This window comes from Oreochromis aureus, linkage group 7 (genome assembly GCF_013358895.1).
Source record: "Oreochromis aureus strain Israel breed Guangdong linkage group 7, ZZ_aureus, whole genome shotgun sequence".
Taxonomy (NCBI): domain Eukaryota; kingdom Metazoa; phylum Chordata; class Actinopteri; order Cichliformes; family Cichlidae; genus Oreochromis; species Oreochromis aureus.
Genome location: NC_052948.1, coordinates 8067002 through 8087471, shown reverse-complemented (window position 1 = coordinate 8087471; position 20470 = coordinate 8067002). Strand labels below are relative to the sequence as shown.

The 20470-nt window shown below is 42.3% G+C and overlaps 1 protein-coding gene across 2 annotated transcripts; it reads left to right on the top strand.

The window, feature by feature from the left end:
• Positions 1–83: 83 nt before the first annotated feature.
• Positions 84–20454, top strand: eea1 (early endosome antigen 1). 2 transcript variants are annotated; one of them, XM_031759315.2, is made up of 29 exons: positions 84–476; positions 3456–3533; positions 3653–3765; positions 3886–3940; positions 4027–4092; positions 4204–4234; positions 5213–5317; positions 5516–5637; positions 7136–7291; positions 8211–8327; positions 10262–10600; positions 11004–11153; positions 11533–11652; positions 11923–12126; positions 12289–12489; positions 12631–12744; positions 12959–13114; positions 13229–13368; positions 13475–13805; positions 13879–13980; positions 14068–14262; positions 14443–14625; positions 14771–14956; positions 15031–15162; positions 15397–15582; positions 15669–15907; positions 17502–17622; positions 17731–17829; positions 17911–20454. In XM_031759315.2, the coding sequence occupies exons 1-29, from the start codon at positions 453–455 to the stop codon at positions 18031–18033; spliced, it is 4188 nt and encodes a 1395-aa protein (XP_031615175.2). In that variant the 5' UTR covers positions 84–452; the 3' UTR covers positions 18034–20454. The 2 variants fall into 2 exon arrangements, with proteins under 2 accessions (XP_031615175.2, XP_039470581.1); XM_039614647.1 differs by lacking the exons at positions 84–476; positions 3456–3533; positions 3653–3765; ... (1 more) ...; positions 4027–4092; positions 4204–4234 and adding an exon at positions 4260–4668.
• Positions 20455–20470: the final 16 nt, after the last annotated feature.

Sequence of the window (20470 nt, the reverse complement as noted above, 5' to 3'; positions counted from 1 at the left end):
TGATGGTGCCTACTTCAAAGCGTTGTATTGTGCATGGTCCTTTAACTCCTAGGGGGGGAGGGGGGGGGGGGAAGCTCAAATAAGGTCATAATTTAACTTCCTAGGGTACCATTGGCAGGAAAGCCCATCTAACATCTTTCCTCATCGTCCATGTGTGACTGGGATATTCTATTGTGTGCAAAATATTTAAATAAACACCGTTTAAAGATAATTACTATTGTGACAGATTTTTATTGAGTGTATTGAGTGCTCCAGAGCATGACGGCTCTTGTGTGTAATCCTGAATTTCACCAGGTTGTGTATCCTCCTGGTGCTGAGCCATCCTCTCCATGACCCGCCCAACCGTCGCTGCTGTTCCCCGAGTCCGGTCAGGTGTTCGCCGTTCACAGACGTAAACTTGGCATTTTGAAAACTGACAGGATTTCTTGACGGGACAAAACACAATCGAGGCTATGCTCAGACGGATACTGCAAATGGTAAGCTATCCGGGGGACAAAGCAATTATCAGGATCGATTTTTGTTTAGTCAACTGGAGACGTTTTCCTCAGAAGACACAGGCCTGTCTATGTCTGGTTTCGTGGTGGAGACGAATGTTTTGATACCGAACGTATCGCTGATGGGCGGGGTTTACGTTTAGCTAGTGAGAACTGGTAGGCTGAAGTTCCTGCAGGTCGGAGTGAATACATCGAGCGCTCCTTGCGTTGGGCTGACACAGCTAACCATTAAATGCTAACTTGGATAAAACGAGCATGCTAAAGTGGACAGGAATGAAACTAGTCTGTGGATTATAATATACTTAGATTTTATACCTCTCAAGGGTTATTCCATTATGGGAGAGCTTTAAAAGCTGATATATTTGGTCACTGACACAGTTTCTATTCGTACTTTCCGTTAGCTAGCTATGTTACAGGAGTAGGTTAATTCATCGTCTTCTCGTCACATGCTAACAGTGACGTTAGCTACCTACTAGTGTTGGGAAGTGTTGTCATCTGGCTGACCACAACGTAGAAACACGTGTTTTAACCAAGTAAACACCCAAACTGTTCATGCTGGCAGGGTTAATTAAACTGGCTGCTTGTCTTTAAAGTTAATTGTGAGAGTAATGAGCAGAGGTCAGCTACTTGGCTAGCTTCTTAGAAGACTACATTTACCACAAGGCATCGCTCCTCGCGTTAGTTTGTATACATTGGTTAGATCACGATTAAAAAAAAAAAATCTTTACCCATTCCGTTTTTATTTAGGTCGGTCCATTTTTAAAGCACTTAGTACTGTGTTGTTCTGTGTTTTTACACATTATCTGTAGCCTTGTAATCATTAACAGCGAAGCTGCAAGGACGGGAAATTGTTAAGGCAGAAGAGGTTAAACATACCCGGAGACCGCGAACAGAGAGGTGAAGAAAAGTGCAGGCAGGGTGGAGATAAATGTCAGGGCTGATTTGGGACAGAAGCATGGCAGGAAGACTGAAAAGTCCTATTATAAGATGGTAATAAGAGACAGTGGGACTGACAAAAAGGCCACTCAACCTGCAGGTCTCCAGGTTGAGTGGTTTGGAGACAAAGTTAGAGAGAAAAGGCTGATATAGTTTGGATATGTTGAGTACATGCAGAGGGTTGGTGCAACAGAGGGGGATAGTATGGCTAGGGTAAGATGAAGGTGGATGATCCCCTATGGCGAGTACTAAAGGGAGCAGCCAAAATAAGAAGTAGCAGCTTTGTAACCGTCACCACCTTGTGGCTATTATTATGGGTTAATAGGACTAAAGGGAGACATACTCTGTTTAGAGAAGACAGTTCACATCTCACCCCTTTTTATGTAAGAGAAGTTGCTTTTGAACCACCTTATTTACAGAGTGATTAGACACTCAGGTAATTTTATAGGTTCAAATTCTTATCAGGCTACAAGATACTGATTGCAGTTCATTTTATAACTTTGTCATGTCACAGTTGCAACACCACCCCTGACCTTTAGGAGATTTCAACAGGTTTTAACAGCAGTTTAAAAGTGTACTAAGATGACAGATATTGTATTTCCAGTCCATTTCAAAACAATGTATAATAATAATAATTCCACTGGTAATGCAGTTGCTATTATTGAAGAAGGCCAGTAGTATAATTAAATTTTGTGTATTTTTTAATGTATGTATATATTTTTGAGGCTAGTAATATTACATAACACACACACACACACACACACACACACACACACACACACACACACACACTGTTTATTGAACTAGGGTCAAAGGTTGCTCCGTAATGCAACCCAACCCTTAAGTGTTTTGTCAGCCTTTAAACAAGCTTGGGTCAGTCTTTGCTGAATGCCCAACTTGCACAAACACTAATTTTGACTTCTTTCATTCATATCACCTGCACCAATAAATCCTTTTTGTGAATGGAAAACCTGCGGAACACCTAGCTAATGTGTTTGTTTTTCAGGCCAGTGGGCTAAAGCCTTGCACATTTCATGAAGTCACAGAAAATTTGTAAACACATATGTCAAATAGTTATTGATATGCAATAACACAGGAAAGGCAGGTAGTCTAGGCAAATCATTGCTGCTTTTAAAACCGAATCTGTGACTGAAGCATAACCACACCAGCACCACAGCGTCATACATGTGAAATGCTGGAAGCACTGATAGGGACTGTACAGGGAAAATCAATCATGGGGAAATGTAAAAAATATTTCCTAGCCAGATTACAAAGTGTGCTCCTGACATGACACTTAGCATTGAGATCAAATAGTTCCTTCTTGGTTAGTTAGATGTTGTTTCTCACAGTCGAGGTCATTTCTTTCTCCAGGCAGCTTTCACGTGTTTCTTGCTAGAAAGGCTTCTGTCTTGCCTCTTTATCATGAAGCCCAGGTGCCCGATAGCTTACTTTGGCCTTAGCAGTTAGGGCTAGAATGACTCTTGGCGTTCTAAAAATCTTCCCTTGAAGAAGTGTCGAAGCTCCAGATCAGTGCCTTAACACAATCCTAGTTCCACATGGTCAGGTTATGCATTGGTTAGCACTGTTACACAGTAAGAAGATTCAGGGTTTGAATCTCCTGGTTGGCTGGGACCTTTCTATGTGGAGTTTGCATGTTCCTCCTACAGTCAAAAGACATGAATGTTAGCTTGGCTGTGGAAGTGATGAAGATAATTTGCTTAGAGGTGCATAGAAGAACTCACGGATTGAATGTATGGGTAAATGTGACTTTAGGTTCTTTAATATGTAAGACTTTACATAGACAGATATGTGCCTTTGTTAGAGATTATTAACTACTATAAATATTACAGATGAAGAGAAACACGAGTCACCTCAGTTATATTTTAAATCTTAAAACAAATGGCGTTGTTAATACTTATAACAATGTGATTTCAATAGATCACATTGTTATAAGTTTTGGACTTTTAATTTTGTCACATTGAGGTATTGAGCTTCAACATAAAAGACTTATTAACTGTTCACCAGACTCCTGGGAAGGGAGGGTCCCAGAATGCAGAGTCAGAGCAGCCCAGCACCGACCTTAACCACGATCAGACATCTGAGGTAATGTGGATGCACTTTGCTTTTAACTTAGAACTTCCACTTATGTTTTTTTAGTTTTTGCTGTCATATGTTTTTTTTAACTGAAGCAGATTTCAATGATGACATGCTTCTGTGTGCAGGGCTTCATCTGTCCTCAGTGCATGAAGTCTCACAACTCTGCAGAGGAGCTGTTCAAGCACTATGAGCTGTTCCATGATACCGGAGAGCTCCCTGCTCACGTGGCCCCCACTAGGTGAGACGGGTATTAGCATTTATGATCAAAGCATAGAGACTGACCTCAGTATGTTTGTGGCAGTGTTTAATTTAGTTTTTTTTTTTTTTTAAATCAACATGGTATTTTTTTCTCTTTTAGGGAAGACCTCACAATGCTGCGGCAGGAGGTCCAGGACCTGCACGCTTCTCTCAAGGTATAGCTGCGTTTAAACAGTACCTGTTAGCGAGCGGTGTAAATGATTCTGCAAACTTGACTTATGAGTGTGTTTTTCATGGTTAGGAGGAAAGATGGTTCTCTGGGGAGCTAAAAAAAGAGTTAGACAAAGTCCAAGGACACCTGAAGCAGGTAAATGCTTCAAGATTAAAAAACAAACAAACATGTTTTAATGAAGAGGTGACTTTGTGAATATAAAACATGATGCTAATGAGTGTTTCTCTCATTCCCTCACGTCCGCAGAACGATGGGCAGATGAGCGCAGATGACTCAGGTAGGGGACCTGTGATGGACCGAGCAGTGAAAGAGACTTAGGCACAGGTTAAAGTCCAAAGAAATGATTTTTTATTTAACCTAAAAAACATAATTGGTTAAATCATGCAAAAAGAATCAAAATCTTGGGCCCATAAAAGAGGTCAAAATAACAGAACTCTACTCAAAATTGACAACACTACTGATAACTCAAACAAACTGACCTAACTTAACGAGACAAAGAGGAAACTTAAATAGTGGCTGATCAGCCCACAAAAAACACGAGAAGGGGTAAAACACACAAAACCTAACTAAACCAAACATAATGAACTCCAATCCCCTCCCATGGTCCCGAGTTATGGCATGAACCAATTTGCAGTTTTCCTTTAAAGCTCGCTCCGCCCCTTTTCCACCTCTTGGCTCCTTAATCAAGGGACTGGAACAGCTGCAACTAAGGTAACTCAGAAAACAAAAGATTAATCATACATAACAGTGTAAACTAAAATGTGCGCACTTATTTTAGAATGCAGTGTTATGTGGATATGTGAATTAATTCTAAACCAAAACCAGTTATTTATTGTCCTGTAAATTAATTCCTATATTTAAAGAAAGACAAATGTGAATGCAATGTTACTTATAAGCCTCTACACCACAGGTGTCGAACTCCAGGCCTCGAGGGCCGGTGTCCTGCAGGTTTTAGATGTGTCCTTGATCAAAGAAAGCTGATTTAAATGGCTAAATTACCTCCTCAACATGTCTTGAAGTTCTCCAGAAGCCTGTTAATGAACTAATCATTTGATTCAGGTGTGTTGACCTGGGTGAGATCTAAAATCTGCAGGACACCGGCCCTCGAGGCCTGGAGTTTGACACCCCTGCTCTACACTAACATGGTGGATATTACCACTGTGTGGCTGTAAGTGCAGCCATCACAGGACCCTTAAAGTGCACATGTAACTAGACAGCAGATCATCAGTCGCTAATATGTCATGCTGTTTTTCAGTACTTGAAAGGAAGCTGAATGAAGCTGAGACAGAGAAGTTCAACATCAAACAGATGAAAGACCTGTTTGAGCAGAAGGCTGCCCAGCTGGCCACAGAGATAGTAGGTTAGTGTTCGGCCGGACAACTGGGAGGCCTGTGTCTGTGGGTCTACGTCATTATTTATTTATTTGTCTTTTACAAATCCATTTGTCTTTATTCAGATTTTTTTTTTCAACCCAGCCTCAAGGAATGAGTATTTTCTCGGATAAATCTGATAAAAAATTTTTGTTTGTTTTTATTTTTTCCATTACTGAATCCAACAGATTTGAAGTCCCGTTACGATGAGGAGAAAAGCCTCCGGGAGGCTGCTGACCAGAGATTAGCAAAGTTGAACGAACAACTGCAGGAAGCGAAGGAGGAGAACGAGCGACTCCAAACAGAGCTGGTACAACAATGCGCTCCAAGTACCTTTTGTTATTTATTCTGTTCTCACGAGTAAATGTTTTCTTTAGAGTTTGACCTCCACAGTGAATTCAGTTTGACTCTGAGCTGTGTTCCTGAAGGATCAACACAGGCCCTGTCCACACATTTGTCAAAGATGTGTTGAAAAAAAATGGAATCTTAAAAAAGTTTTATCACCAAAAAAAGTAAACTGGCCCCGGCAGTAGAGTCGTGTGGTTCAAACGTATAATTATGCTCATTGTCCTATGCCGTCTGGCCTGAACGGGTGTTAACTGTTCCAAGTGGTTTAAGGAAGCTTCACCCAAAAGTGCAGCTAGGTCCTTTATTTTGTGTCTCTACATCATTTCAGTGGATTTTAAATCAAACTATCAATATGTGATATAAGTGTAGACTTACAGCTTTAATTTAAAGGGCTTAATGAAAAATTTGCATTACCTGTTTAGAAATGACAGCCATTTTTATTCATATTCCCCCATTTTCATAAGATCAAAACAATTGGAAAATTGATAAATAGCTTCATGGTCAGGTGAGGCCTGTTCTCTGATTATTCCACGACAAACTAAGCAGGTAAAGAATCTCGAGTTGATTTCAGGCATTGATCGTAGCTTTGATAGCCTTTCATTCAAACTCTCAATATCAGGTCCATAGAGATTTTGGCGCAAGTGAGGGAGGCTATAATTAGGTTTAAAAACCCAGATAAAAGCATTAGAGAGAGAGTAAAACTTTTAAAAGTGGCCAAATCAACAATCTGGTACATTCTTAAGAAGAAAGAAGAAATACACTAGCCAGCTCAAAAGGTCTGAAAGACCTCAGAAGATAGCTAATTGCAAATTTGTTCTTAGTTTAAAAAAACAAAACACTTTGCAACACCTAACCAAGTCAAAACATTCTCGAGGAGGTAGGAGTATCATTGTCAGAGTCTACAATCAAGAGATGCCTTCATGAGTGTAAATGGAGAGTGTTTACAACAAGGTGCAAACCACTGGTTACACTCAGGACCAGGAAGACCAGAGTAGACTGCTCTTAAAAAAAATCCAAACAAATCTTCGGCCTGATGAAAACTGAATGATGGGAAGAGAAAAGTGTGGAGGATGAGCGATACAGCTCACGATGCTGAAGCAAACATTTGCTGTCAAACATGGTGGACACAGTGGTATGGCATGGGCATGTATGGCTTACTTCAGTCACATATTCACAGTTTGATTTAGAATCAGCTGTACTGGTGTGTGGAGGCAAAATCACAGAAACTGTGTCATTATCCAATAATGGACCAAACAGTAGATTTAATCCTAAAACCACTGAACTGTAGACTCTTGGATTTACTGAAGTCAGAACATCATACTGGTGCTGTTCAAAAGCATGTTAAAGTGTGCACGCCTGGTGAATTTCATATAACTTTTGTCTTTTGCTTGACTTGTTGTCACCCAGTCCTTTTTTCCTCTTTTTTTTTAAAACATAGTGTTTTTTTCTCTGCCCCCCAGCTGCAGCGACCGGGCGTTGAGGATGTCGAGGTTCTGCAGAAGGAGCTGGTCCAGGTGCAAACGCTGATGGACAACATGACCCGTGAGAGGGAGGAAGAGTCAGAGCGCCTCAAAAACCATTACGAGCAACTGCAGGCTAATTATACTACCTCAGAGGTTAGAAAGCCGAAACACCTGTTGTGTTTGACGCTCTCGACTGTCACAATCACATAAAAACGATCGTTTTCATGTTCTGTGTAAATATTTGAAAAAGTTTAATTTGACTTACTTTTCACAGTTCACCAAAGACAAGAAACCGTTTTGAAATAAGTTATGAAAAAGTTCAGATGTTCTTTGGGCTTTGTGCCTAGTTCAGCCTTTAATTAACGCATGGTGAATAATTCAGCCCTATTTCCTGCATTTTTCTCCCAGAAGGAGAGGACTATTTTTAGAGCTCCATCAGGCAGCCGCGGGCCCTGAACCTCTCTTTCTGCAAATGATCCTAAAGACCTACTCATATTTTTTACACACTGAAAAAAGCAGATTTTGAGAATATTTAGAGGTCTGGGTTTTAATTATATAATAGCTCTTGGATATAGTTGACGAGCAGCGCTGTTAGGAATTTGCCAGCTGTCTCCAACTTGCTGTCGTTTTAGCATATTAAACACGGGTTTGTGTGAAATATTCTGATTTTTATTCTCTCAGCTCAGCAGCTCTGTGCTGCTGCTGTTGTTTCATGACTCACTTTTGTCCCTCTGTTTCTTTCCCTTTCTTCCTTCTTCTGCTTCTCACACACTGCACCCCTCCGCAACACTCACAATACTCAAGATTCGTAAACTGGAGGTAAACAAGTTGGCCCCCAAATTTAGTTACATTTCTTTGGAGCTTTGTTTTGTTTTTGTCTGAGGTTTCTTTACTTTTATTAGTGTGTGAATTTATTTTTTTTACTTATTGGCTTTTGTGGAAGTGAAGCCTAGTCGTTACTCGTCTGTGTTTTTATTTTATGCCAGTCCTTTACAGTGCTGCTTCTGTTTCTTCAATATACATTTAATGTTTTTGAGAAAGAGTCTAATGTGTCTTTTTTACTGGACTGCAGACGACCATTTCCCAACTGAAGGCAGAGCTGGAGAAGGGTCCTCAGGAAGCAGCCGTCTACACGCAACAGATCCATGAGTTGCAGAGCAATTTGAATAACTTGCAGCAGCAAAGTCAGGTAACACATGCTCACCACACCAGAACCAAACAGCTACAGCTGTTGTAGCTATTCTGGCCGAATAGGTACAGGTGCAAACGTGTCTACCGTTACATCTGTTGCACTGCAAGAATGTGTAGGATTTACTTTTTCCCACAATAACATTACTCAGCCTCAGCAGCTGCTGTAAACCTTCCTCTGTTGCTCAGCATCAGGTCTCATCACAATACCCTGCTGTCACCAACTGTCTTTGACAACCCAGACATGTTGGCAAAACTTACACGCGGCACTATAATTAAACCAGCGCTGCACTGCAGGCTCTATCACTGGGGGTGAAACACAGTCACAGGTAACAGCACTGGTGTAACGGGAACTGGGGAAATGTAGCCAGAGATTAAATTCTCAACAGCAGTCGTCCAGCCTTTTGGTAAGAAGGGGATTAGAGAAGTGGATCTCCAGCACGTTGCCCCTGCCCTGTGCTTCTCCTAACAACGGGACACCTGAGACTTGATACAGATATATATCTCATGAGAATAGAAAGGGGCAAAAAAAAGGTTGAGCAGATGGTGAGAGACAGGAGGAGGTGAGCGAGAGGAGAAAAGCAAAAACATGGAGAAGGAAGGAAATGCATAAATGCAGAGTGGGGGTCAGAAATCTAACGAGGGTTCTTGGATGTCTGTGAAATCCAGATCCCCTGTCACCCTTCCTAGTTAGCGGCAGGCTTCACTATTTTTTTTTTTTTTAACCTGTCCCGTTTGGTTCTTTTGCCATCAGAATTATTGTCTAAAGGCGAAGAAAGATGCCCAACGGATTTACTTTACCAAATGGACCATCCCAGCCTTGCCGTAATGGTCCATTTGATTCACCTTTTATTGTTTATTTTATTTTCACTTGCTGAATACGGGACAGACTTGACTGGTGGAAAGAAAGGGAGAAAGAAAGAGGAAAGGGGAAAAAAAAAAAAAAAAAAAAACTGAGAAGAGGGACGGGGAAAAAGGGCAAAAAACAAAAACCAACAGAATAAGCAGACAAAAAATACATATATCGATCACCTGGATCACCTGTTGAGAAAGAAAAAAGAAAGCAAACAGAAGAAAACGAGAGTAATAAACAAGATCACAATGATATATGGGAATATGACAGTAAATACTAAATATTAAACATTATTGTGCAGCACGTGAGATCGACAGCGCAGTGTGTGCTTTGAGGTAGGAGCCAAAAAGGGTGTAGTTTGTGTGTGTGATCACCCGTGTGTGCACCTGTGAGCATGAACGCTTGTTTTAAAAAGGTTCCTTCATGTAATGATCTGCTAGAGGGTGTGGGGGGCCACTGCCCGTCCTCCAGGGCATGAAGCAGGTATGGAGGAGATCAAAACTCCAGACATCCAGAGGCCCCCAGAACACAAGAGACCAAGAAAGACCAACAGAGGGGCAGCCGCGCCACTATCCCAGAAAGAGCTGAGGAGAGTCCCAGATGAGGGGTCGCTTCACTATTAACAACATTTTTTTCTTTGTCGCCCTGTTGCCAAGTTTGCAGCCAGAGCGAGTCCGGTGCAGCTCTGTGTTGTAAACCATCCTCTAGAAATGGCATACCTCACTTTATTCTTGACTCTTGACAGGCCACTGTTCTTTTCCATTGCTTGTATCACATGGTGGTGCGGGGCGGGGGGTGTTCATGACGTGGTGCAACTCCTATCACGCTAACGGTTTTAATTTAGAAAAGACAAATGGTTCATGTTCTGCTGTGACTTAATTAGCGGCTGTAACATTATCAGTCTTTTTCAATAAGACCCTGCTCACCGCCAAGAAGTAACACAAGGCAGTCATTTTTGCTTGCCATTGTTTTGTCATTCACAAGTTTTATTTGATTTATGGAAAAACTTCACCACCACCAAGGTTAAATGTCTTGGCAGACATTGCATAACTGACTGATGTTGTCTTCTGCTATACTTGCAGAGCCTGTCTGAAAAGCTTGCACGCAAGGAGAAGGAGTATCAAGATCTGGACGAGCATCTAGGAGCTGAGAAAGCTTCCAAGAAGGAAGTCCAAGAAAGCCTGAGGGAAAGGGAATTAGAAGTGCAAGAGCTGCAGGCTCGGGCCACAGGGGCTGAGGCGTCCCTGCACAAAGCCCAGACGGAGGTCACAGAGAGGGCTGAGGAGGTGGCAAAGTTGAAGAGTGAGATTGCAGAGCTAGAGGTGAAGCATGCGGAGCTAAAGGTTGAGAGGAAACAGCTGGAACAGCAGCGGGAAGAAAAGGAAAACCAAGGTGCTCAGCAGCAGACTGAGATCAGTCAGGTGAGTCAGGCAGGCAAAGAAGCCACAAATACTTGTGTTGTTAGAAAGAGTTGGAGAACAAAACATCAGAGGCTCTTGAGAATGTGTTTTTGCATATATTGTCTAAAACGTCTCTTCAAAACATGAAGTGCTGTTAGATGAACGTTGTTGCAAATTAGTATTAAAAAAAATACACTGAATATAATTTATTACTTACATTTCAGTTTCACACATAATATCGTGTCAAATATTTTAATATAAACAGACTTAAACTATAATATTGGTTTAAAGTGCAGCAAATAACATTCCATGAAAGAAATAAAAAATGAACGCAGTATCTAGATATCTGACATTTCTTGCTCTTGGCCTTTATCACCCTTTGTTCACTACTTTACTCTTTACTGTCGTCTCTGCGCTTTTCTAGCTGCATGCCAAACTGTTGGAGGCAGAGAGGCAGCTGGGTGAGGTGCAAGGTCGATTGAAAGAGCAGAGGCAGCTGTCGGGGGAGAAACTCAAGGACCGTGAGCAGCAAGCAGCCGACCTGCAGCTCAAACTCTCCCGTGCAGAGGAACAGGTGGGCATCTGCTGGAGCTTTAATGATTCTTACAGGGAAGTTGAAGTAAATGGGAAAGAGCGAACATCAGAATATCCGTAGATAGATTTTTGTGCATTGAAAAATAGTCAAATATATTTTTGATTTGTTTATTTGACTAAAATTGAGCGGTTAAAGTGCAAAGGAATCTATGATGTACAGGATAAAATACCTAAAAAAAGCAAAACAGAAGAAAAACCCCCCCACACAAATCTGGATAAAAGACTTAGAAAGGTGGTGTATAATTTAGAGGATTGGTTAACAAATGGCAAAAAAAATTTACCTAATGTTAGGTGTATAGGCAAAAAAAGAGCGTGAAAGCAATGAAATTAGTAATGATGCTCATGTGTTTTTGCCTCAGCTGAAGGAGAGTGCCAGTAAGAGCACAGACCTGCAGCACCAGGTGGAGAAAGCCAAGCAGCAGCACCAGGAGCTGCAGGCACTGCAGCAAAACACCAACGGCAAACTCCGTGAGGCGCAGGTACGGCTCCTCTGTAAACTCTCACCTCAAACATTTGTCATATTATCAGTAAGCATAAAGCATAAAAAGACAGCTGTGTTTAAGATTTATTAATTAGATTTTCATTATGCACTATCCATTTACTTCATCATGATGGAATAATTTACGGAAAGATTCAGCTCAAGTCAACATTTTTCCATGTGTACCCACATCACAACCCCAATGAGATAAAGGATTTACAGTTTTTAAAAAATGAACAAAATACCAAAAGTCTTGCTTGTCTTGCTTTAGAATGACCTGGAGCAGGTGTTGCGTCAGATCGGAGATAAAGACCAGAAGATACAGAACCTGGAAGCTTTGCTTCAGAAGAGTAAAGACACAGTGAGCCAGCTGGAAGCTGAGAGAGAGGACCTGTGTGCCAAAATCCAGGCTGGGGAAGGAGAGACAGCTGTCCTTAACCAGCTTAAAGAGAAAAACCATGCACTACAAGAACAAGTGAGCACACACACACACACACACTCTTCTAGTTTGCCTCACCTCATGTCCGTTGCTGTTGTGTAGAAGAAAAAAAAACCATAGCATCATATAGAAAGACCAGCATTGAGCTCTTAGTCATTGCCCGAGTTTATAACTTTTTTTCATGTGTGGGATTCAAAGGTAACACAGTTGACAGACAAGCTCAAGAACCAATCAGAGAGCAACAAGCAAGCACAAGATAATCTACACAAGCAGGTCCAGGAGCAGAAGACTCTGCTCCGCTCGGCCCAGGACCGAGCTCATACCCTGGAGACTTCAGTCACTGAACTCACCACCCAGCTCACGGAGAGCAAGGAGAAAGTGGCCCAGTTGGATACTCAGGTAAGCCTCTGATAACTGTGTCTGACTGTAATGTGTTGATATTGATATAGGTGTGTTGCATATGTGCAGCTTAACTGATCCAAGCACACTATGTTGTGTCTTTAGTTTAAATAGTGAGAATAACAGACTGTTTTTCTGCAGCTGAAGGCAAAGACAGAGCTGTTGCTCTCTGCAGAGGCAGCTAAGGCTGCACAGAAAGCAAACCTAGAGAACAGCCTGGAGTCTGCCCAACATGCACTACAGGACAAGCAGCAGGTTAGCTTCCTCTCTGTACCACTGATGTTAAAACTTGGCTAAAGCGCCCTACTGCTTCCTTTGTAATGTGTCATATTTCTTTCCTTTGAAGATGGAAACAGTAAAACACAGTTTTCACAGTTTCACTTGACTTCGTGCTTTTTTTTCATCTGTTCCACCTCTGCTCACCTTTTTATTGCTGCTGTCCTTCACTCTGCCTTGCTGTCTTGTGTAGGAGCTGAATAAGGTTCAGAAGAACCTGGAGGATCATGCCCAAAGGCTCAAAGAGAGACAAGAGCAGTGCACACAGCTGGAAAGCAGTCTGAAGGAATGCAAAGATAAGTTACTGGCCTCAGAGCAGCGGATAGAGCAGCTGGAGGGACTCTGCAAGGTCTGTGTTGAGTTCTCGATTTAAGAGAATTATTTTTGATCTGAATGATGTAACACCTAGAAAGTACATCCATGTATTTCTTTTATAAGTTAACGTGGTGCATTATTCTAATAGAAATTGGAGTCACAGGTAGGGGAGATGCAGGCTGCACGGGATCAGGTGCAGCAGGAACTGCAGCAGCTGCAGAAGGAAAGTTCGGAAGTTAAAAAGAAAGCCAAGGAGCTACAACGCTCACTGGAAACTGAGAAAGCAGGGTGAGAGACACTACTGTTCTTTTTAGTTTTCAGAGTAACTTTATTTTACTGATTTTTCTATGTTTCTGTGTTTTATTGACTAACCACCTGTCTTTCCTCTGCCAAGGGCTACAAGTCTGCAGGAGGAATTAAAGAAAAAGGCAGGTACCTTGAGTGATGTCCAGCAGAAGCTAGCACAGTCCGAGCAGGAGATTACTACTTTGAAGGCAAACCTGGAAAAGGTGACCCAGGAGGGAAAGTCTCAACATGCAGAGCTGGATAAAAAAGCTCAGAGTCTGGCAGCAGAGTTACAAAAGGCCCAAGAGGAAAAAAAGGCTCAACAAAAGGAGCTTGCAGCTACTCAGGAGAGTCTCGGAAAGGCTAACAAAGCACTGAAAGAGAGTCAGAGTCAACTGGACACTGAGAGGAAGAACCATAAATCAGCTATAGAGGAGAAGGTAGGTTTGGTTAATCTGCAGCCTGTGAGAACTTTTAGGAAACAATCACTCACATGAATCCATCTCTCCCCAGGATAAGTCTAATGAAAAAGCAAGACAGGAGCTTCTGAAAAATAATGAGTCCATCACAAAGGCAATGAAGGAATCCAAAGAACAGCTGGAGCAGATGAGAGAGGTAAGCGTCTAAAAAGAAAATGCAATAGCAAATTTTATACTCTTTAAAATCCAACACCTAAACGTCTGTTGTTTCTGAAACTGTCAGGCAGAGAAACAGCTAAAAGTGCAGCTGACCTCATTAGAACAACAGCACACAAAGACTCAGGAGACACTGAGGGAAAAGGAGAACGAGCTGGAAAAGCTGCGGATGCAACTGAAGACGACCCGAGGATCTTTGGAAGAAGAGATTAAGAAACTGAATGGCCAAGTGACAGAGCTTAAGGAAGCTGGTGTCAAGAAAGTAAGTACTGTCTTTAAACTAAGAAAGAAAAAAAAAAGCATTGTACATCTCCTCACCGGCATTAACTGTGGTCAGTGTTTCTATACTGAAACAAGCCATTCTCGATGAGTTGAGCTTTGTAACAGTGGACAATCCATCACAGTCTATATATGAATTTGTTACTTTAACTGTTAACTTCAGGCACAAGAAGAAAATAAGCTGAAGGCACAGGTGTCGGGGCTCGGCCAGGAGCTGACCTCTGAGAAGAGCCGGACAGCAGAGCTGCAGAAGGCCTTGGAGCAAAGCAAGGAACACATCAATAAACTTCAATCTGACGTGTACGGAAAAGACTCTGAGGTTTCTGCCCTCCGTCAAGATCTCAAGGTACATTAATGCAAGCAAGACGAGGCTGCTATAGTGCAGTTTCACATGATTCTCAGTCCCAGATTCACATTTATAAATGATATTAATGGATTTTGCAGGAATGACGAGTGATTCTAAGTGACTTTCAAACTTCTTCTGTGTGCAGGCATCAGAGCAGAAACTGAGCATGGGTCAGGAGGAGCTGGCTGCTAATCGAACCCATCAGTCAGGCTTAGAGTCCCAGATCCAGGACTTGAAATCAGGCCGGAGCTCGCTGGAGCAGGAGGTCGCCAAACGGGACGAGAAGCTCCAACAGCAGGAGCAAACCCTGAAGGAGCTACAGAAGCAAAAGGTCTGGGAAACTATTAACACCTAAATGTTCACACTTATCAGTTCATTTAATCTAAACCGTGCCGACTGATTCAGGGTCAAGTTAAGGAGGAGCTGGACAAGGAGAAGAGCAATGTGGAGGAGCTGAACAAAGCAAAGAGTATCCTGGAGAAGAACAACAGCAGACTGACTTCAGAGTTAAAAACACTAATGGAGAAGAGCGAGAAGGTCAGTCACGTTGCTTAACAAGTAGTGGTGCTTGTCTTAAGATCTAAGATATTAGATATTGATATATCTCATACTGATGTTTCTCATGTTGGTGTGTCAGGGATGCAGCAAGGCTGAATTCTAGCTAGGAATTTGACATCATAGCTGTGAAGAGATGACAGATGACTTATTGCTTCTTTTGTCCCAGAAACTTGACCAATTTGTGTATTGATGCCCATAATTGTGTCTTCTCAGGAGCTCGGCGAATTGCAGGAAGCCAAACAGCTGTTGATCCAGCAGAAACTTGAGCTGCAGGCTCAGGTGGAGGCAACACAGGGTGCTCTCAAGCAGGAGCAGAAGGAGCACCAGACCACCAAGGACAGCAGGAGTGAGAGGGAGGAGCAGCTCCTAGCCCAAATCAGGGACGCTCAGGATCAGCTGGTAGGCTCCCAAATCCCAGGAAATACAGTATTAGGCGCTTCCCTTCTGATTCCTTTCTCTGACACGGTCAATTCTTCCATCAAAAGGCAGCAGAGAAGAAGAGATGGGAAGAGCAGGTGAAACGTGGGGAGGAGACAGAAGCTAAGATGGGTTTGCAGGTGACAGCCCTGAATGAAAACGTAGCCACGTTGAAGAGGGAATGGCAGGGCAGCCAGCGGAGAGTCGGCGAACTCGAGAAACAGACGGATGAGCTGAGAGGAGAAATCGCTGTGCTGGAGGCCACCGTGCAGAACAACCAGGATGAGCGACGGGCTCTTTTGGAAAGGTGAATTGATATTACTTCCCTTTGACCTTTGACACTTTGCTTAGCAGAGATGCTGTAAAACCTGAAAAGGTATGAAATATCTTTGAGCGCCTTGAAAATTCACTGCTTTTGGAACTATTCACAGGATTTTATTGGTCAGCTATTCAGTTCCAAGAAAAAAAACATACTGTCTATATGTTACCATCCTTAGTGCTTTATAAACTCTTTGTCCACAAGTTTAAATTAGCTCAATGTTTTTTTATGCATAGTAAGTGGGAAATTCTCTAAAAGGAAAAAATAATGAACAAAATAAATATCAGCCAGCAGGTGCAGGTCTAAATATATCCTCTTTCTATAATGTATGACAGACACGCTATGTTAAGTTCCTTATTGTGTCTGTCATGCATTTATTTCAAAGTTCAGTTGCTTCAGTTATTTGAGACGTGAAACGAAATTTCAGTTGTGGTTTCTATAAATTTGCCTCAACATCGCCTCCTCCAGCCGCCACACGTTTGTGTTCTGCTTCGTTTGGATCAGTCCTTTGACGTTGCTTTGATAACTTGTGTGTTCACATTTGCATTGAGCCGTGTGTGTCAAAACTCAACTCTTTAACTTGAAATTTATTTTGGGAAAGAATGTGAAGTAGCGGTGGAGCCAAACCCGAGGCGGATAATCGCCACATTTTTAAATCGCTCTGAGTAGAGAATGTGAATGTCGAGGTCTGAGGTTTATTGTGAAATAGCAAATGTACCTGTGGTCGTAACAGGACATTCAGGGAAGCATTGCATGGCTGAGAACCCTGAAGTGGATACCCACCAAATTTACCAAATCCCTTAAATCCCTTTTTTTAATAAACCAAGAGCTTGTGTTTGTTAAATTGCCCACAGATCAGTTTCAGGGTGAAAATGTGGTTATAACAACAGAAAGATTGTTGAGCTGGATGGAATAAAACTCCACACTATGAAAAGCTGATACGCCTCATTTCAAAGTAAAATTCTGTAGCTGTCAGGAGCCAAAGAACCAAGGATGTACAGGCACAGGTACACTTTCTAAAAATGCGAGTTTTATTATGCCCCCAAAAAGATGGAGATAATATCCAAAAAACATAACCATGAAAATAGGCTATTTTAAGAAATAAGTGTGCAGCACAGACAAACTGAGCTGCCCAAATGAGAGGCTGCTTAACTAAATGGAAAAAAACAAAAAAACAATCCCTCGTGCCGTCACAGCAGATGGTTAATTCGATTTGGGTGGCCTCTGCACTTAAGCCATTTCCACTCCTAAGCCTCCTCTTTTGCCTAACCCACGATCGGCTGGAGCAGCAGACAGGTAGCAGATCAGCTGCGTGGTTGTGGATGTGACCATCACGAGCACCACTGACACCTTACAAATGAAAACATGTAATTGAGCCCATCACGAACTGAATGCTAAACTTGGTATAGTAGAAAACTTTAAATGATGTTTAAAAGCGTTTTATAATCATGTGATGGTGTAGTCATAGAAAACTGTCACACCTCCTAACGAGTGAAATCGTCTTACCCATTTAGGAAATGCATTTTGAAGCTTGAACCATTAAATAAGATGACATCACTGGGGCTCTGCTGTTGTGTTTCAGGTGCGTGAAGGGTGAAGGTGAGATCGAGAAGCTCCAGGCCAAAGTGGTGGAGCTCAGGAGGAAACTGGATGACACGACGGCTGCCATGCAGGAGCTCGGCAGAGAGAACCAGTCGCTTCAGGTTGGCCCCAAAGCTCTAAAATAATGAGATGATGAAAAAGAAGTCTCTTTATCATAGCGATAAAGTTAGACGTTCTCTGATTGTGCCAGCTTCTCTTGATTCCTTTAGATCAAGCAGTCACAAAGTCTGACCAGAAAGTGGGCTGAGGATCACGAAGTGCAGAACTGCATGGCCTGTGGGAAAGGCTTCACCGTCACAGTCAGGAAGGTGGGTATGATTTTTGTTTTTAACCCACAAGAGAGCACGTTTGAGTCGTTCCTTACCCTCTTCTTCTCTCTGAATGTCCAGCACCACTGCAGACATTGTGGAAACATCTTCTGTGCCGAGTGTTCGTCAAGGAACGCCCTCACTCCGTCCTCTAAAAAGCCAGTGCGCGTGTGTGAGACGTGCTTCGAGGAGCTCCAAGGCTGATTTTCTTTTCTGTTTCCCCCCTCTCATTTCTTTAACCCCACTTACCCGCCCACTCCTACCTCCCCCCATCCCTACCCTACCCTTCCCTTCATCCCTACCCTACCCTTTCTATTCCAATGGGCAGAAGAAGGCATGTCTTTGTCATTTTTAATGTGCACTATAAAGGACAGACCCTGTGCAAAGACTCCCACCTGAATGTGACCTCTGACTCTGGTGTGGAGGGAAACAAGGAAAGGGATTTTCGCTGAGGAGACACCGGAGCCGTGCGATGGGTCGGGGTAGGACTGGTTGGGATTGTCTGTATCTGTTTTTGTGCCTTTGCTACTCCTGTGGACTGCCAGAGAGCGGAGACAGTGAAAATCAAAACACCTACCATTTCTTTTAAGTTCGTATCCCACTAGTAGTTATAAGGCATACGTTGTGAAATGTTTGGCATATTTGTTAAGACACTGCAAAAGTGAGTATTGTAAAAGTGATGTTGTAATCTGCCCTGCAAAGGTAAATGCAGTTAATTAGTATTTTCTTTTTATCGCTACAAAGCTCTGCAGCAGGCCCATCACAAAGATATGTGAGTTCTAATTTTTGTTGCAAGAAAACTCTTAAAAACTTAAGCGATCTTGCATTTTTTTTATACATCACCTCTCAAAGTGTAAAAACAGACATGTACACAATTAGTTGCTGGCAAAACGAGGCTGTGAAACCCTGTTGGGTTCAGGATTTCAGCAATCTATAAAAAAAGTTGTCTGTAACACTGTGCAGTGGAAATGATTAAACATCCTTCTAGGGATTTTTAATCTTAAAACACAGAAAAACCCTCCGTCAAAAGACTCGTGCACCAGCGTGTTTCTGTACAGACCTTCAGATCAGTTACTGTGTGTTTCCTTTGTGCGGCAGAGCGTTTGTGAGTCCGTTGGATTTAATGTATTCATGACCAAAGAATGTGTGCAGCAGGAATACAGCCGAGGTCTAAGCCCTGACTTTGTTTCATATATCAGTATTTTTTGACGTGTCGTCAATTTTAAGTCACAGGGTTGCATATTTTTATCTTGAAAACGACATATGTGGCGATCTGAGAGGCTTTTTTTTTTTATGTGAAATCGTGTTTTTGTTTTGTTGTTTCCTGTGCCACATTTCTCTTAACGTGTTATTTTCTTCAAATCGTGGTGCTTTCTGCAGACTTAAAGGTGCCTGCATGTTAATTTTTTTTGTTCCTTGCTGCTTGTCTCCACTCAGCAGCACTGACCTACTGGCTGGAGTTGTGTGTTTTTGTATGCGTGTTCTGCTTTCAAGCAATAACCGTGGAGGCGTGTGTGTGTGAAGTTGCTGTAACAGAGTGTGTATTTTAGTGTTAGGCCTGCTGTGTATGCTGAAATGCACTGTATGAATGTCGGCTGCTCAGAATCTCAGCTTCTCTCCGGCTTGTTGCTCGGGGGGCTTCGGTGCTGCTTTCAGGAGCAGCGGTTGCTGACGGCTCTCTGTCCAATGTGCCTGCTGCTGAGAACAATGTCAACGTTGATTCCTGCTTTGTTTAATTTATAACTGTTGATCGCTCCTGGTAAGATCTCTTGTGCAGTTGTCAGTAGGCTGGAGAAGGTCACGATGTAACAAGCAGCTTGCTTCAGACTTACTACGTTAGCTCTTATGCTTGTATCCTCATTACAAAAGAATGTCTGTCTCAGTTGCCATCTTTTGAAAACACCAGTCTTTTTGCTTCACAGTGGTTTTGTTATGTCTACCTCAGATTGGCCCAGGAAAAGCACTATTTCTAAATGATAGACATCACAAATGTTGTATCTCTGCCTGCATTCGATGAGGGATTTTGTGACTGATCTATTATAGTGTACAGACCCGAAACTCTACAGAGATGATTTGCACCTTATCGTATTCTGGGCTTGTTCGTATGAGAGCTCAGCTACAAACGTAGGACCACCGACTTTATACAGGCTTCGGCATTTCTAGCACCGCTGTACTCAACTGCTCATTAATACTAAGGCTGTCATCTTTGTAAATGTTTGTAATGAAAGAGAAAAATAAAATCTATATAACACTCGTGGGTGTAGAAACATGATGACAGTGAAACTGTGTGCGGATTCATCGGTGTCTTACTCATTTTTACCAAACGGCACCACAGACGTGAAGACACTGAATTGTGGCTTGCTTTGTGTTGCTCTCACTTATCATGCATGATGACTCTACTGGCCTGTGGCTCACATGTTTCTCCATTGTTTAGTCATCATCTTTGGCGGTTATGAAAGTGTGTTTTGACGCAAACATCCTGCATGTCACCGCTCGCCTTTAGCAGCGTCGACGTGACTTTGGCTCACTGGAGCTGGATGAGGGAAGTGATTTATGTTCACATGCACCGGATGATTTTTCTAATTGTCATGGCAAACGTAAAATAAAACCTGCAGTATGTTTGTATCTTACTGTGTCATGT

Coding starts and splice junctions, on each gene's coding strand:
- eea1 (XM_031759315.2), top strand. CDS start 453: ATGCTCAGACGGATACTGCAAATG. Junction 10,601..11,003: donor AGCAGACTGAGATCAGTCAG/GTGAGTCAGGCA, acceptor GCGCTTTTCTAG/CTGCATGCCAAACTGTTGGA. Junction 13,369..13,474: donor CTGGAAACTGAGAAAGCAGG/GTGAGAGACACT, acceptor TCCTCTGCCAAG/GGCTACAAGTCTGCAGGAGG.